This window comes from Gymnoscopelus microlampas (assembly GCF_963454915.1).
Source record: "Gymnoscopelus microlampas genome assembly, chromosome: 13".
Classification (NCBI taxonomy): Eukaryota; Metazoa; Chordata; class Actinopteri; order Myctophiformes; family Myctophidae; genus Gymnoscopelus; species Gymnoscopelus microlampas.
Window position 1 is genome coordinate 9,717,216 of NC_139950.1, and position 18,846 is coordinate 9,736,061.

The 18,846-nt window shown below is 41.6% G+C and overlaps 1 protein-coding gene across 1 annotated transcript in view; it reads right to left on the reverse strand.

The window, feature by feature from the left end:
• Positions 1-7,220: 7,220 nt before the first annotated feature.
• spock2 (SPARC (osteonectin), cwcv and kazal like domains proteoglycan 2) overlaps positions 7,221-18,846 on the reverse strand; it is a 70,607-nt gene continuing 58,981 nt past the window's right edge. Inside the window, exons 8-10 of the mRNA XM_084076477.1 lie at positions 16,249-16,311; positions 12,300-12,431; positions 7,221-8,556 (exon numbers count right to left, since the gene is read on the reverse strand). Coding sequence (XP_083932603.1) covers positions 8,408-8,556; positions 12,300-12,431; positions 16,249-16,311 — 344 coding nt within the window. The 3' untranslated portion in view covers positions 7,221-8,407. The remainder of the gene's footprint in view (positions 8,557-12,299; positions 12,432-16,248; positions 16,312-18,846) is intronic.

The window sequence follows — 18,846 nt, forward strand, 5'->3', positions numbered from 1 at the left end:
ATTTTGTTAGGTTCTTCCTGGCTTGCACATTTCAGCTAGCAGCAAACAGTGGAACCTCCTTTAAATGAAACTATGAAAGCGTTGTGCACTTTCTTACTTGAATGAGGGTCATCGGAGCTGATGCAGTCCCAACCATTTAATATCTTAACAATTTAATTATTCTTAAGGCTAGTAATAGGGCAGTAAAAGTGGTCTTAAATGTATCAGTGGTCAGATAGTCTATAGTCTATTTTCCTGAATGTTGTGAATTTAGTTGACTCAGTGTGGTCCTAAGAGTCTTCCTCCAAGTACGGCTGGTGAGTGATGGTTCGCGAATGGGCAGATCGAGATGACACCAGGCAGTTCTGAAGTTCATTAAACACATAGAGAATACATTATCTAGCACGTGTCACTTTACGTGACCAGGAGGTATGAATCATAAGACATAATGAACAGAAAGTACACGTGTCATGTTTACTACTTGGATGAATTGTACTTAAACAGCTGCATCTCGTACCTTTGAGCATACAGTATCTGATAAAGTACATCAGTATGCTAACTAGATTAGATTGAATCAGCACAAAGTGACCACAGTGTGTATATCAAATGCACATGTAGAGTGAATCAGTGCAAACAGATAAAGTTTAGGCACGTCAAGCCTAAGATCTGAATCTGAATATGCACACAGAACAATGAAGTGAGTGTTATCCATCCATTATATACAGAATGAGGAGTTTGGTATGGTAAAAGGTGATGGTGTGTATCAAAATTTAAATTTACTGTCACTGCAAGGGGTTAATTTTAAGGCTAAAAAAGGAAAAACATATACATTACATCTTCTTGTTATACATCCATCCATGTTTAATAGAGCAGTTACGATCTACAATAATGATCAGTGGAATAATTGTGGTCCAGTTTTCATTCAATAGGCAGCTTGACCCCATTTGACTTCATTTGGGGGAAAAAAAGCACTGCTTTGACATTCTACTTTATTGTTTTTATATAAGATTACACTACAGAGACCCGAGTCCCAGCAGCCCGGTGATGAATCTTTCAGAAAGTTCAGGTCGCCCATAATGTACTGCTGAGATATCCATATCTGGAACATGACAAGACAAATGGCACTCTTTCCGAATGCATAGTTTACATAACCCGTGGGTTTTATTTAGAAAATTAGGTTTTAAAAGTTTGATATCGTCTTCTATACTGGGCCATCACTTCTGAGCTCATGGAAGAATGTGCTCTAAAGTCTAAATTGTACAATTGTGACAAAAAGTCATTCCAGAGTCGGCTTGGTTTGTGCTCATAAAACAAAACAGATGTAATAAATGTCACATGGCGGATGATACTGTATAGTGCTCTTCTTCTTTTCCGTAAGAGAACACTTTTAGGCCATTATGTCCAAAAAGAAGTGGCCTTTAAGGAATCGATCTAATGCAAGCCCCAGCCAACAGCGTAGAGTCCAATTACTCCACATTAAGCCTAAATGCACGTCTAAATCCAAAGTTGCTGTGTAAAGTGTTGGTGCTTTGATAGAGAACAGCAGATCTCAGCAGGATTTTTCCAAACATCACGGTTTCTCCTGTCCCCCGTGGGAGTGAAGATCCTTTTCTGCCTCCCCTAGCAATAAATCAAACCCTAAATGGAACACTGTCCCAACTCCAACTTCGGGGAGACGGCAGACACACAGAGGCAAAAGATAGACACTGTTCTCTACTCTGTCTGTGCTAAAGGGCTTTCAGATAAAGACGCAGCTCAAATGACTGAGGTGCTGCGGGGTGCCAACACATTTAGAGATGGAATGAAACTTTAGTCTCCTTTTAGGGGAGAGAAAAAAGAAGAAGAGGCTTTTCACAGCTCCTGTCACAGTTTGGTTGATTTGATGAAAAGTGACAAAAACATGATAAACCGTGCTGATATCACAGCTTTGTTCATACTAAAGTGGACTCACACATTTGAGCCTGTCTAAAACATATCTCATGATAACCTTCGTTGCTATGGTTACAGATGTGGAAACTCACACTCACTGAATTAAAGCAATGCTGAACGTTTGGTAGAAATTGGGTTGCATGCGGTTGCATACATAGAGGTTGCATGTCGCAGGAAATATGTCCAAATATTGTCGATTATCTTTATCTGTTGCTTCTGTGGCCAAGGAACTGGATTGTACTATCATTGTATGGTGAAACAGGTCACAAAATCACATCTGAAAGCAGATTCTGCTAATATATTTATCCTGGTACTTGTTTTTGTCTTAATGAAAGGCTGCATTCATGTTATATTACCCTTGATGGAAGTTGACAGGCCATAGAAATGAGATAGGCTACCACAGATGTTCTTTTTTCCCCCTCCCCAGATCCAATAATACAATGGCTATAGTATCCCGATACCAATACCAATTCTTCTGAAAGTAATTAGTGAACAAAATTCTGTAGCAGTGAGGCTGCAAGCCAAATGACCCCCTCAGATATGTCATGGCAGCATTACATCTAATTAAATGATAATAAAATAGAAACAACAAGCTGAGTGGGTAGAGAGGCTGTCTGGGATTCGGAAGGCTGCCAGTTCGGCCCCTGGTGAAGTGTGTCGAAGTGGCCCTGCAGCAAGACACTTAAAGGGATAGTTCACCCCAAAAAAAAGAATGTTTCTATTGATTAGTCACCCCATGGAGACATTAATTCATGGATATATATTTTTTTTTTGCCACATTGACCGGCAGGAGTTCCGGTAGAAGACACAAATTAAGAGTCTCCTTTGTGTCTCCTTTGTGTCTCCTACCGGAAGCGCTGCCTACCGGTCTGCTGGTCATCAAATTATTGGCTTAGGAATGTGACAAAAACTACAAAATATCCATGAATTCATGTCTCCATAAAAAAAAATCGATAAAAAGAAAAAGTAGTGTTGGGGGTGAACTATCCCTTTAACCCTTAACTGCTGTCCGGGTGCCTTAATAATGGCATTCACTGCTAGTTAGGATGGATAAATGCAGTGGAAAAATATCACATATGTGCAAATGTACTGTGGCAAAAACCCCAACAACAACTAATCTGTAGCGTCTTTTCATCTACAAGATCACAACATGTAGCATCTTATAGCCGTAAAATATAGCCAAAATAGGGTTGTCACGGTTCGAGTCAGGACGGAATGTAGGACCCAAGTGCAGGAGAGACGGAGGCTGAAGTGAACGGTTCAAAGTATCTATTAACTCAGGCTTTAACTCCACGCAACATGAGGCGCAGTTTACGGAGCTAGTTCAGGCCAGGCAACTCAGGGATTGGGCCATCCGACCAGGTGACTAGTCACATGCATTTTTCTCCTGGTCGGTGGGTTATAAGTATTGCTCTGCCTACCTGTTCATTCTAGTTGCGCTCTCCTGCTGGGCTGTCGTGCCGACGCTGCTGCTGCTGCGCTGTTGCCGAAATCCTGCGGATCTGCTGCTTTGCTTGCCTACGTATGCTGCCACCATGAATAGTCTCATCCCACCGCCTCCCCGGCATCCACCTGTAGGTTCTGTTTCTAGATCCCCGTGGGGGTCTTTATTCACTCCCTGTAAATGCTATTTGGCATGTAACATTTATTAAAATGTTATTCTTACAGGAAGTGAATGGATTCAGAGACCTGACGCCAAACTATGCTTCTTTATGCTTCCTATATCTATGCTCAAGCTTGCTTAATAAATATATGTTCTAATCCAATCCAATTGTTGTCTGACTGAAATGAGATAATGTCATGCATAGACACAGTGCAAACACAGGGCTTAAATAGACAGGGAAATAATAAGACACAGGTGAACTCAACAGACAATCAACACTGGGATAGGCTGAGGGACTAAGAGGACACAGGAGGAGAACATGACTAATCAACAGGGAGGTGAGACAAGACAGGTAACAGTAACTAACAAGACTACAGGAAACAACAGGAAACAAGACTACAAAATAAAGGTACAGAACAGCATGGCAAAAACAACAGAGTAATATAATAACAAGATTAGATACTGAACAGAACAAAGGAACAGAAAGGAACAAAGTCCAAGACCTTATAAGGGCAGTAAGGTCTACATAATAAAGTCACAGTACAAGGCCTGAGGAGCGGACCGTGACAATCTTGCTGGGGACCCCCTGGAACCCCCTTAAGGTCAGACTTACCATCATGTCTTCAGGGAGATGGAAGGGGTGAGGGGGAGAGTTTTAGTCTGTGGGAGAGTTGGCAGTCAATGCACGCACAGATGAACAGCAAAGTGGCCACCAATTCTACTGACATGGCTGAGCAGGGATGCTTTATGTATGATTAGCATACTGGCTCTCCCTACCTCTTGCCATTCAATGGCATTGGCACTACAGAGTACAGACTATTAAGAGGAATGGGTGAATGTTTTTTGGTTGAAATGAGTTTCTGTTCTGCTGTCAAATATTCATTAATGCCAGACAATGTCTCCCCAAAGAGCCATATAGAAGAGCTGAAATGACCTGGCTGGTAGGCCTACTCAAAGCATTCCCGGCCTCTAACTATCGTCAGCCTGCTTTGGACAATGTTTCTAAAATAACATGGACCCCTTCGGCATATTATGCTAATGTTTCTAAAAGGACGTGTCGTTGTGTACACACCTGCATATGATGCTTGCAGTGGAGTTTCATTGGCTCGGTTCAAACTTTCCAAAAAAGTAAATAAAACCCACTGATGCACCTTCGAGACAATGAGACTATTAGGCTGAGAAGGCAAAGAATGCATTGTCCACAAATGTACTTATAGTTTGCGGATTTACTGATCGTGAACATAACGTGAACATAGGCAGTACAAACAGCTCTGGTATTCTCTGGCCCAGGTAAAAAACACTACTTTACACTTGTAAACCTGAAGTTCACTGTGTCTGGTGGTGGCTCCAGGTTACAGAGGCTGGTCCTTCACACAGCGAGAGATGAGTTTGTAGACGACCGTCGTTCTTCATGGGACAGAGGAAGACACTTCTAGTAGGCCTACTCACTCACATTTATGTGTGTTTTCCAACCTGGGGCCACTCCAGGCATATTTCGTCATTTCCAACTAACTTACCTTACACGTAGACTCATTATGAATGCAGGACTGGATATTATAAAAACGACATGTTTTGTCTGTTGGCCCACTCCATGTAATGGTGTTGGGCCTTTGGGCCTCTCTCTCTCTCTCTGAAAGAGTCAACAACTGTACAATGATATAGAAATAACAGCTTGTTGGAGCGGGAGGTGGCCAGTTCGATGTCTTTTCCAGCAGCACGGGAGCAAAAACAGCTGTGCGTACCAGCGTAATGTGTTGCAAGTAGATGCATCACAGAATCACCATATTGTCGTGGGCCTCCCAACCTGCTCCTTGCATCGCTTTAGGGGTCAAGCAGGCACTGCATTTAACTTTAATTAATTAACTGTTATTAAGAAATTAGAACGCAAGCAGCCAGGTCAAGTAGTAACTACTTAACATGTTAATTTATTATCACTTTATTGGGCTTTAAAGGTAGACTTTAATCGTTTCACAAATTCTCTTGGCTTTGGAGAACTGAATTGGGCCTGTTCCCACCACGAAGTACGTTTTTTTCTCTGACTTTTATAAACCCTGTAAAAACTAAACTGCTTTCATCAAGTTTTGGAAAATTGATGCACCATGTAGGATGGCTGAGCTATAAGGAATCACACCTGGCCTGAGGCAAACTCACTAGAGCTGGGTGTGAGGACACACCTGTTGTGCATCAAACTAATCGATGCAGACGGCATAAATCAAACCATATTATTTTGGGGGGCTTTAAAGATCATAGGTCACTTATATACCAACAACAACATTGAGCAGACCTTAGACATTAATCACTTAACAAATTATCTTGGCTTTGGAGAACTGAATCGTCCTGTTCCCACCAGAAAAGTGAAGGGTGTTCTCTGACTTTAATACGTACCCTGTAAGAACAAAACAGCTTTCCTAAGTCTGAAACAGTGATGCACCATGATAGACCTTTTTTACAGCTGTACACCTCTATGGATACGGTTACACATCTGCGTCAGAAGCATTGTTGCCAAGTCATGCCGAGGTGACACAGGTGTTTTTTAAATATTAATGTTATATCATCATTAAAGTCTTAGTGTGGTTGCTAATTATTTGGGGGCACACTTGTAATATCCTCAGGGCCCACCAGTGGCTCCCGGGCCGGCCCACAGGTTGGGAAACGCTGTATTAAAGTGTCAACGACTGCTGTGGGAAACATCTAAGAGGTGAACATGGGACTCCCTCTTTCCATGGTGTTTCGCCCCTCCAAATAACTACCCTGAATATGCCCATCCCTAACCTTAATCCTACACAAAATCTATGCCTAAACTTAACCCTCAAAACCACGCCCATCAGAGGCGAAACACCCTGGAAAGAGTGTGAGCCAGGTGGACATACTGCAGGAAGGACCAAACCGAAGACAGACAGAGATGTATGGTGGCCTTGCTGGGCCACGTAGTCCAGTTTATTTTATTATTAAACACAGTAATTGATACACATTATGATACAATGGACACTTGTCAGTCAAGCAGTATGTTTCTGCTGGCCTTTCAAGGAAATACAGGGGAATAATGGCTGACAGTCTGCCTTCTGGTACACACAGTATATATACAAGAGTTCAAGAGTGAGTGAGGAGTGAGAAATGGTTCGTATAAGCCTCCAGTGAGACGGCACTAACTGTCACAAAGCATATGAGATGGAAAAGGTTAAGTCAAGGTTGCATCTCAATAGTCTAATCGCCTCCCCTTGTGGATAAAAACTATTCTGGTTGCACTGACCACTTTCAACCTGGCGTCCCTGTTTTTGGGGCATGTCAGGTGAAAAAGAAAGGGAAAAAAGTAAAATCTTCAGAAATAGCTAGAAAACAAATGCAGATCTACAAGCTCACAACGCGTCGCATTGCGATACGTTGTGAGTTTGCAGATCGGCTATTGTCTGTATTCGTCGTACAACAGAGAATAGGCTCTATGCACAGCAGCCATATTGGGAATGAATTGGGTCCCTTCCTTCCTTAACAGGTGTTACCAATGATACTAATTAAGGCTCTGTTCCATTTAGTGTGACAGTCTTATTTTCAAGGACCCCCATAACCCTGAGAGTGTACAAATGGAACCAAATGCACCCTTACGGGTCCATTTGGTTCCGTTTGTACACTCTCAGAGTTACACACCCACCATAAGGGGCAATTTGGGAACCAAAATGGAGTGTTTCTAGTGAGCCAACATGCACAATATCAGCACCCTGACCAGAATGGAACAGAGCCTTCATTAATATCATTGGTAACACCTGTGAAAGAAGTAAGAAGAGGCCCAATGTCTTTCCAATATGGCTGCTGTGCATAGAGCCTATTATAGGGCTTAAGTGGTTCACATAGTTATGGCGTTGGCAACGGAAAAGGGGTCAATGTAGCCAGTCTGGACTATTGAAATGCACCCGGTGGTGTGTATCTGCATTCGTTACGCGAGCACATGACAAGGGTAACCGGTACAGTGGGCCCAAGACCTCTGGGCACCATTTTTTATTCATTTTTATATTTACATTTACTTGATACATGGCGGGCCAAATACATATAGATTTGTAGAACATTTCTACAATTGCTACAAAACCTGTGGCTAGCCAGTCATTTGGGGCATAAACAAGAAGTCGACGGGTAAATTTAGGTCTGATAATGATGTTCAAATCATGTATGCTTTACATTATTTCCCACCATTTTCCAAAGCATACACTTAATTTATTCTTAACTCTTCCACATTTTGGGAAAGATAGCTAATTTAACATTGAAGTACCCCCAATGTTTAAGGGGGCCAACTCGACCTGTATCCCATGACAAGCACCTGCGGCTGCTTCAGAGTCTTCGGTGTTAAAACAGCTAAAAACTGCTCAAACGTAGTTCAAAGGACATACAGTATAACAACAGAATAGAACAAAGATTTCACAAGTATGAAGGACAAAGTTCCTGACTGCTCAGAACCCATCGTTTTGTCTAACATATCGATAATATTTCCCCCCTTTCCCATCCCCGTTTAGTTAGAAGCACACACCCTATAGCGTTGACTACTAATCGTTTACTTACAGTATTTTGTTTTTCCGTTTCTCTCCCCGCCTGTGCAATCCTTTTTTTATTTCCCTCCTGTTTTGTCAATGATCCAGTGTTGACCCTAGTGTAGCTTAAACATGTCCATCTCTTTACAGGATCTGTTTGTGTGTTTATGTAATCGTGTGTGTGTGTGTGTGTGTGTGTGTTTGTGTGTGTGTGTGTGTGTGTGCATGTGTGCCGTGTGCGTGTGTGTGCGTGTGTGCGTGTGCGCGTGTGTGTGCGTGTGTGTGTGTGTGTGTGTGGGAGAGGGAGAACGATAGATCGAGATACTCCTGTGGTGATGTCGGCCACAGCCCCTTTTTTTATTTATTATAATTTCTTTTTTTTTTACCAAATATATCCTCCGTCGTCCACTTCTCCCACCTCCCCCTCCTCCTCCTCGGCCTCCTCTGCGTTCTCCTCCGCCTCCTTCTCCTGCTCCTCGTCCTCCCAGCCCACCCCGCTGCCAAAATCACCCGAATACGCCACTTCATCATCTGCAGGGGGGAGAGGAGAGGAGGGGAGGGGAGGGGAGGGGGATTGAATGACCCGTTGTGATTGTCTCATACAGTATAGTAGATCCTGTTTCATTTCCAGTCGTGGAAGAAGCACTGAGGTGGCTATTCTTGTACTTAACCCATTGAGACCTGAAGCCGATTCTACATGTCTCCTAAATCTCAACAGTTTTCTGAAAAACGTATGTTTCTATATCAGTGGTGTTCAATCTTCTTCATGTCAAGGACCCCCAAAATGATATGTATTTGGCCGCGGACCCCCATCAAAATATTTTGTTCCGGGAACCCCCCAGAAGCAACGATTTTAGTTAAAAATGTTCGCTTTAAAAATATATATATTCAAAGATTTTCACACATTTGCACGATTTTTCAAAAATAGCAGATCTACAAGCTCGTAGCGCGGCACTCGGTGCCGCGCTATGAGCTTGTATATCTGCTATTTTTGAATAGCCCAAAGTGTAAAATAATGCTTTTTAGCTCAGGTCTAAAAATGACACAGTTCCAGGTCTTAATGGGTTAAGTAAAAGTAGCAATATCACAAGGCAGCAATACTGAAGAAACACAGAAAGAATTCTGAATACCTTCATTCAAAAATGTTACTTGAGTAAAATTACAAAAGTATTGGCAGGTAAATATACTTACAGTGCCAAAGAAAAAGTACTCATTATGAATGGCCCAATTTACAATTTCTTTATCAAATTTGTCAAACCTTTTTTGCAAATTAGCCGATCAACAAGCTCACACCACGTTGTATTGCAATGCATTGTGAGCTTGTAGAGCGGCTATTTCAGAATAGACAAAGTATAACATTGGTTATAGGTTTTGTAATAATAATCTAAATCTGCAACTAACTAGATTTTTCAAATAATTATAGTAGAGTTTAAAGTACAATATTTGCCTCTGAGATGTAGTCGAGTAGAAGCGCTAAGTAATGAAAAATGGACATACTCAAGTTAAGTAAAACAAAATTGTACTTAAGCACAGTACTTGAGTAAACGTATTCAATTACTTTCAACCAATGGACAGAACAGAAGGGAGGGGGCTTGAACGACCCGCTGTGACAGCCTCGTACGTTGCATAAAACTCTGTTCATTTCCATGTCTGCCTCCTCCACTTCGATGGAGCCCTTCCTAATCCAATGATAAACGCCGGAATCAATTTAAAAACATTGACGGCAACGAGAAAGAAAAGGGCATGTGTTTGACTTTGTCTGGAATTTAATAGCTATTTCTAAACCTTGCCAGGGGAGCCATTCTTATCAGGCACACAGGTTCAGTCCAAACCGGCCCTCATTTATCTTGACAGACTTTTTTCTCAAAGCGACAAGCGGTCCTTTTGGAATGCAAATGACCGCAGACACATGAATGTAGCACTGGTCCCTGCAGTGACTTATGTTCCAGCAGGCTTCTGAGCTCCTTTTAACCAATTAAGACCGGGAACGCATCTGTGTGTGTCATTTTAAGATTTATTTGGCTATTCAAAAACAGCAGATCTACAAGCTCATAGCGCGGCACCGAGTGCCGCGCTATGAGCTTGCAGATCTGCTATGTTTTTTAAATCTTGAATATAACATTTTTTTAAAAGTTTTATTTAACTCAAATATTTTCTTCTGGGGGGTCCCTGGAACAACATATTTTGAGATGGGGGTCTGCGGCCAAATACATATATCATTTGGGGGTTCTTGACATGAAAAAAGTTTGGGAACCACTTATAGAAACATAGGTTTTTTCAATAAACTGTTAGGATTTAGAAGAGATTTGTAGAATCCCCCAGAAGCAAAGATTTACATACATACATATTCAAAGATTTGCAAACATTTTCATGATTTGAGAAAAAAAAAAAAATAGCAGATCTACAAGCTCATAGTGCGGCACTCGGTGCCGCGCTATGAGCTTGTAGATCTAGCTGGTAGAATAGCTATTTTTGAATAGCCAAAGAAATCTAAAAAATACGCAGATTCTTTCCCGGTCTAAATGGGTTAATATAAAGGAAAGCCTTGTGCAAAATGTGCAAGAATATAATATGGGTGGAGACGGGTTGCGATGAAACGACGTGCACTCACTGCGACCCAGCAGAAGGGTGCATTGTTCATGAAAAGAAAAGAAAAGAAGATTCTTGCTCATTGTCTTTTACGTTTAACTTCAACATGCTGTATTGACAGGGGTTGTAAAGTACACTAAGTACATTTACTCCAGTACTGTACTCAAGGACAATTTCAAGGTACCTTTACTTAACTTTCGAGTATTTCCATTTTTCGATACCTTATACTTCCAGTCCACTAACAGTAGCCTACATCTCAGTACCAAATCTCTGCTGTTGGGCAGAAACCAGCTATGTCCAAAATATTAACTTTTCAGGAAATTATAAATAACGTGTTTTTAGAACAACACAATACTGCCTCACCAAAGTTGGTATGGTGACTTTATACATCGTCAGATCCTTGAATGTGTCCTTATATTATCATTACTTTACCCAAATACAACTCAAGTGGAGTTATGAGGTTTTTGACCATTAACCCATTAACACCTGGAACTGTGTCATTTTTTTATTTGAGCTAAAAAGCATTATTTTACACTTTTGGCTATTCAAAAATAGCAGATATACAAGCTCGTAGCGCGGCACCGAGTGCCGCGCTACGAGCTTGTAGATCTGCTATCTTTGAAAAATCGTGAAAATGTGTGCAAATCTTTGAATATATATATTTTTAAAGTGAACATTTTTAACTCAAATCTTTGCTTTTGGGGGTCCCTGGAACAAAATATTTTGATGGGGGTCCGCGGCAAAATACATATAATTTTGGGGGTCCTTGACATGAAAAAGATTGAGCACCACTGATATAGAAACATACGTTTTTCAGAAAACTGTTGGGATTTAGGAGACATGTAGAATCGGCTTCAGGTCTCAATGGGTTAATACTTTTCATTACCGGTAGTTCAATATTTGTAAAAACCCACACACAGACGTAAAGGGTGTTCAATAGCACTGATTCATAAAATGAATTTAAAAAGTTGAAAAAAATGGAGATTCTGCCCGACAGCAACTAAATGTAAAATGTAAAATAGCCGATCTATAAGAATACAACGCATCGCATTGTGGCGCGTTGTCAGCTTCTAGATAGGCTATTTTCGAATAGCCGAAGTATAAAATAGGGTGTGGTTAATGATCAATAACTATACCCAATAACATAATGTATTTATGATTCTAAAATGAGCGAGTGTGAGTGTGATGCTGACACTTTAGTACTTTGTCTTACAATAAGTAAGATTTTGAATGCAGGACTTTTACTTGTAACAAAGTCTTTTTACACTGTGGTATTGCTGCTACTTCTACTTAACCTATAAAAACTGGCAAAGCATCTCTGTCATTTTGTATTTTAGCATTGGCTATTCAAAAAATTGTAGCTCTACAAGTGCACAGCGCTGTGCGCTTGCTTGTGCGAGCTTGTACATCTGCTATTTTTGAACATTTTTGAAAAATCTTGAAAGCGTTTTTTTTTTAACACAAATCTTCTCTTTTCCAGGGATCCCTGGCACAAAACATTTTCAGATGGGGGTCTATGACCAAATACATGTCAATTTGGGGGTCCAATTGGCACAAAAAAGTTTGAGAACGACTGATTTAGAAGGCATTTGTAGAATCGGCTGCAGGTCTCAAATCGGAGAACTTCTTCCAGTATATTGATGTACTATTTGGATACGGGGGGGGGGGGGGGGGACTTCACTTACCACAATCAGGCTTGCCGCGAATCCTGGAGCCCGCTACCTCTGCCCCGCGCTGATCCACACACCAGCACTCCCCTCTGTCACACTGCTGCTTCCTGTAGTAGCCGTCCTCGTCACAGCTGGGGATGAACAGACCTGGCAACCGCACAAACAGCAACAACAACATCACACTCCAGCACCGACGGCCAAGCCTCATCTACGCCGCCGTGACAAAGTGTCACGCAAACGTGTCGCTCGACAAACAAGATGGATTTTCAACTGACAAATAGGAACTTTTTGCTTGATACTTTGGTGCTGAAAGATATCAGGTTTTAATCACATTAAATCTCCATATTGTAACTTTTGGTGTTTCTTCATAAATTAATGACTTACTTGATCATACTACCACGGCACACAAAAGTAGCAGATCTGCAAGCTCGAAACGCAGCGCGAAGCGACGCGTTTTGAGCTTGCAGATCTGCTACTTATAAAACTTTTTAGAATTAGCAAACATATGACGTTTCCACCCAACAGACACAATACACTTAGATGACTGGAGTCCCCCAAGGCTTTAGGCCCCCTCCTTTTTCCCCTCTATCCATACCAAAATATCTTGGCCAAAAATTGCAGATCTGCTGTTCAAGCTCACAACGCGTTGTAACGTGCCACGACGTGAGCTTGTAGATTTTGTTCGCCCCATAATAGGGACTCGAGGGTTTGAGTGGTTAAGGGCATATTTTATGCCACATCACTTCAGCTGTGCTCTCTCTACAGTACCTGAACACACAGGTGCGCGCGCGCGCGCACACACACACACACACACACACACACACACACACACACACACACACACACAGTGTACCGTGTCACCACATGTGGGACCAAGGCTAAGTGTAAATGAATGCACATACGGCGGCGTCTTTCATTCCGTTCCATTCCATATTCATTGAATATAAATCAATTCATTGGGCAGCAGAAGGACGGTGATGAATAAGTGTTTAGTCAGCGTTTCGCGCCAGGGGGCCGGGCTAATCTTCCTGGGACAAAAGAAGGACGCGTGGGCTTTGAACCGCCTCTGCTTATTAACCTTTACATGAATATGAATCGTTGCCCGCCCGCGCCATTCAACGCCGAGCTCGATATACAGCCAAGGTGGCTGACAGCACCACGCACTGAGAGATGTACTGAGGAGGAAGGTTAACATTTCTCACTGGTGCAGTGGTGGAAAAAGCACTCAAATGTTTTACTTAAGTAAAAGTATCAATACTGCAATATAGAAGTACTCTGTTACAAGTAAAAGTCTGGAATTGAAAATGTACTCGAGTTAAAGTACAACAGTTATGGTATCAAAATGTACTTAAATGACCAAAAGTAAAAGTACTAAAATGTTTGAAAATAGCAGATCTACAAGCTCACAACGCGTCGCGATGCGACGCGTTGTGAGCTTTTAGATCGGCTATTTTCAAATAGCCTAGGTATAAAATAGGGCTAAAGTGGTTAATGTATGTTTTATAATGTAATAATTTATAATATATATAATTATATTCATATATTATATGATTATATAATTTATTTCTGCAAAGTAACTAGTAACTAAAAGTACAACATTTGCCTCTGCGATGTAGTGGAGTAGAAGTAAAAGTACTGAAAATTGGAAATACTCCAGTAAAGTAAAAAATACCTCAAAGTTTTACTTAAGTACAGTACTTGAGTACATGTACTTAGTTACTTTACACCACTGCACTGGGGTAGCACTGCAATCGATCAGGGGTGAAATGTTGTGGATTTACTTCTCATACTACCTCTTAGCAGACAAGATGGATTTGTCATAAAAAACAATGACTAGGCTGTCACAAAAAACAATGAATAGGTTACGCTTATATATGCATCTAAAAATGCACAGGATCTGTGTGTGTGTCAGTCTCGCGCATATCTCAAGGACCGTCTGACTGATGGACTTGGTCGGACCGAAATTCCACAAATCTCAGCATCTGTCTGTCAGGAGGTGGCACGTAAAGCTTAAAGGAGACACACCATGAATTTCATTGGCCTCCCCAGTGTCTCTTGTACCCCAATTTTTTTTTTTTTTTAACATTCAGTCATTCATTCTCATTTCAGAGATTTTCAGAATGGGCGTGTTTGAACAGGCCATCTCAGAATGGGCATGTTTGCTTACATCACCAAACTTTCTGCCCATGTATTTTGACAGACAGAATTGCTCAGTAGCACCCCTCTGCCCAACAGGACGTTTTGGTATTGCAGCTGAAAGTGCTTTATAAGCCTGAGAGAATTGACTTGGGATGAGTATATCTGAGTGTTGATTTAGGCTCAAACCTTTTGAAAATGGTTTGAGGGACATACACCATATGATATTAAATATCAAATTTTTTTTTTTAATTCATGGTGTGTCTCCTTTAAACTACACTCCATCGCACCATGCTATTGCTTGCTGAAAAGAACAGATTTCCAAGCTTCATGCGACACTATTAATAGCCTGAAAATGTTGTTATTTTCTGCAAATGCCACCGTCATTCTGCAACGTATAAATGACTTTGACTGGAGCACAAATGAAACTGGGCCCGGCTGTGTTGTGTCTCTCCGTGCGGTCTCTCTGGGAGACGAGCCTTCAAGGGAACATCTCTCTCTAACATCTCAACCCCAGGCTGGCACACACTTCCCCTGATCTCTGCACCGTGCCCACTCACCACGCCACGTCCTTGAAAAAGTCCTGATTCAGAGCCCAGACAGCCTGCCAAAACCTTCAATACCCATATGCACACGTGAACACACACATGCTCAAACACCAAACGCACACACACACATGCTCAAACAAACACGCACACACACGTGAACACACACACATGCTCAAACACACGCACACCCACTGATGGTTGCTATCCCTTGCCGTCTGTCAGCATCACATTGTATTCCAGAGGACTGATCAGAAAGTAATCCCAGCCTCCTGTTTCGTCGTCTGCTTGATGGAATGACTCCAGCGGGTGGTGCAAAGTACATTTACTCGAGTGCTGCACTTGAGTACAATTTAGAGGTACTTTACTTGCGTATGTGTCCATTTCTAGTCCACTGCATCCCTGACGCTGATTAGTCGGCTGTCTCTCTGACAACCTGCCAATTAGCTAACGACGGTGTGAACCGTCCCATCGCCTGACCGTACGGGCCATGGGATTTAGACTCTATCTCTGTCAATGTCATTAAACATGGCAGCTTCGAACCAGTTATAACCAGTGGTGTAAAGTAACTAAGTACATTTACTCATTACTGTACTTAAGTACAATTTTGAGGTACTTTTACTTTACTGGAGTATTTCCAATTTTCAGTACTTTTACTCCACTACATCTCAAGAAAAATATTGTACTTTTACTCCGCTACAATTATTTGAAAACGTTAGTTACTATTTAATTTGTACATTTTGATTATTATTACAAAACATACATTACCCACACTTCAGCCCCATATACATTTTGGCCATTTGAAAATAGCCGATCAACAAGCTCACAATGCGTCGCATCGCGACGCATTGTGAGCTTGTAGATCTGCTATTTTCAAAGGATATTTATACATTTGAAAACTTGTGAGATGGGACATTCTGCATAATGAGCACTTTCTACTTTTAGTACTTTAAGTACATTTCGATACCAATACTTTTGCACTTTCACTCAAGTAAATGTTTTATTCCGGACTTTTACTTGTAACAAAGTATTTCTACATCGCAGTGTTGATACTTTTAACGTGAGTAAAACATTCGAGTACTTTTTCCACCACTGATATATGAACGGTACAATTATGTGAATGATGACAAAAAAATGTCTGTTTTGCACCACTCACTCACCACAGAGTGCAAGTCATTCTACACTCTCCGTGCTCAACAGCGCCACTTGTGGCTGGAGGAGAGCTCCATTGTGTCGTTATGAAAGTGCGTTGACATGGTCCATACACAGTGTGTGATACGTACCGAATTTCCTCTTGCCTCCTTCTTGCACCTGGATCCGCTCGAGCTCCGCCAGGCAGGGGGGCTCTGGGGGAGAAATTAAACGGTCCTTACAACCCCATAATCACAGCAAATTACAGAGCACACGCACGCACGCACGCACGCGCACACACACACACTTGTATTTCCATACTTGCGAGGACATCAAAAAGGACTTTATGAATGACATTTTTACAATTCTTTGCCATTTTAACACTGAAAATAGCGACACGTTGTGAGCTTGAAGATCTGCTATTATCAGTGCACAACACCAGCGTGCAATATATGAATCAGACTCTAAATGTCTAGTTCCAACCCTAACCCCTGAATCTTTTCCTAATTGTAAGCCTATAGCACCACAAATCCGTTTTTTTTGTGCCATAAAAACAACCATTTACCTTGTAAGTACCAGGAAAATGATCTTCACAATGTCTATTTCTCGAATTCTGCTATAATTGTGGGGACATTTGGTACGGTAATACAAGTACACACACACACACACACACACACACACACACATCCACACATCCACACACAAGCAGACACAGTGCAATCACACCATTATAACCCGATCAGCGCCTAAACACCGGAGTCTTCCTTCTGAACTCGCGAAATTGGAAAAGCAATTCACACACACAGCTCCTTCATAATCGTAGCATGGCATGAGAGAGAGACTTCCCAGCATGCCTCTGGGCGCACACACACAACTTTAGCAGTCTGTTATTCTGTTATTGCGTTATTATTTTCTATGGGGAATATGTTAAGTGTGTGTGTGTGTGTGTGTGGGGGGGGGGGGGATTTGATTTATGTAGTTGGTTTGTGTTCCTTAATAATTTTTTTCTAATATTCACCCAATTTTGTCATTATGCCAATTCCCACCCATGGTGTATTAGTCCCTGTCACTGGCAACCCGTACTGTTGTGTCTTGGGGGAGGATTGTAGACAACCACATGTCTCCTCCAATACGGATCAAAATTTAATTTGAATGCCCTGGCCCGGCGGAGACTTTTCAACTATTCGACTGCTGCTTGTGTGTATCGCTTTCTCGTGGAAAGTATGTCTGCGATCTTGCCGAGATGGCTCCACTATAGGAAGACGAGCATGTTGTGTGTGACTGTGAGAGAGAGAAGAGCTGCCTGCAGCCACCTCATCTAACACTAAAGTTTACATTTAACATCAAACAGTGTGAACAATAAATCAATGGCCATCTACTCTACAATAGTATATATTGGTTGTAAGTGAACCATTAAATGTTTTAACCCTGAGGCCGATTCGACAAAATGTCTGTTTTTAGAATGTCTTCTAAAAACAGTTTTTTGAAAAAACGTATGTTACTATGTCAGTGGTTCTCAAACTTTTTCATATCAACGACCCCAAAATGTATATGTATTTGGCCAAGGACCCCATCTCAAAATATTTTGTTCCAGGGACCAGAAGCAAAGATTTGAGTTACAAATGTTCGCTTGAAAAAATATATATTCAAATTTTTTGTTTTTTGTAGATCTGCTATTTTTGAATAGCCAAAGTGTAAAATAATGCTTTATCTTTTTTTTTTAAAACACAGATGCTTCTCCCGGTCTTGATGGGTTAAATAATAATGATGAAATAAATTGAATATGAATTTGGTGACAGCCACGACTATTCGGAAATTCGAATTTCTGTTGGCATCCCTACCGCCAAACGTGTCTTTTTCACCTGTTGCGTGAGGCCATGACATCACATTACTCACTGCTCATTGGTGGCTGTGCTCATCAATGGGCCTCATTCACTATAAGCTGTTCGTAAATTGCGGGTAAATGTTGTGTGTAAAGTGGTGTGTACATTCTCTAAGCACAGTCTGACATGAGATTCATGAAAGGGAATGTACGGCCTTGATTTGTGTGTATCGCAGGTATATGGCATGATGAATCTCAGCTGTTCATATCTGAGAAGTGCGTTCACGAGTGGATCGTTTAAATTGTTCAACGCCCCATTTAACACATTGTGTGCCAGAGGTTTATTAAAATATAGGTACGTTCAGTGCCAGCATATCTTCCATCCACTTACGTTGATATGTTTTGTGCTGTAGAAGCCCCGACGCGGAAGTGCATGTAAACAAAGCGTGCGTGCGAGATCGGCGGAGGGTCCCGACTAACGCCTGGAACAATAATATTTCTAACGCGATCCTCCATTGCAGAGTGATCGCCGATCGAAAACGGCTCACTTCCACCACATTAAAAAGAAATGGAGATATTAAGCTTTTAGTCAAGGAGTTAACATTGGAGCGGCCGACCGGAAGCATTTTTTTACATGGATCGACATCCGGCCTCTCCTTCTCAGAGACTCCTTGGATGATCCCAAAGTTTCGTTAGAGCGCCCCACGTGGGAAAAATATATATTTTTAAAAAATGGGCCAAAAACGGTCCGGACCGTTTATGGCCCATAACGCATGGCTTCTCAAAAACGGTCCGGACCGTTTATGGCACTCAATGTGTTAATACCATAAAACTGACTTCACCCAACGTGAACCAACTTCACTGTGCTGAAGAAGTTCAACTTTGTCTCGTTATAAAGAACAGATCTCGTCCGCTTCGCACCGCCATG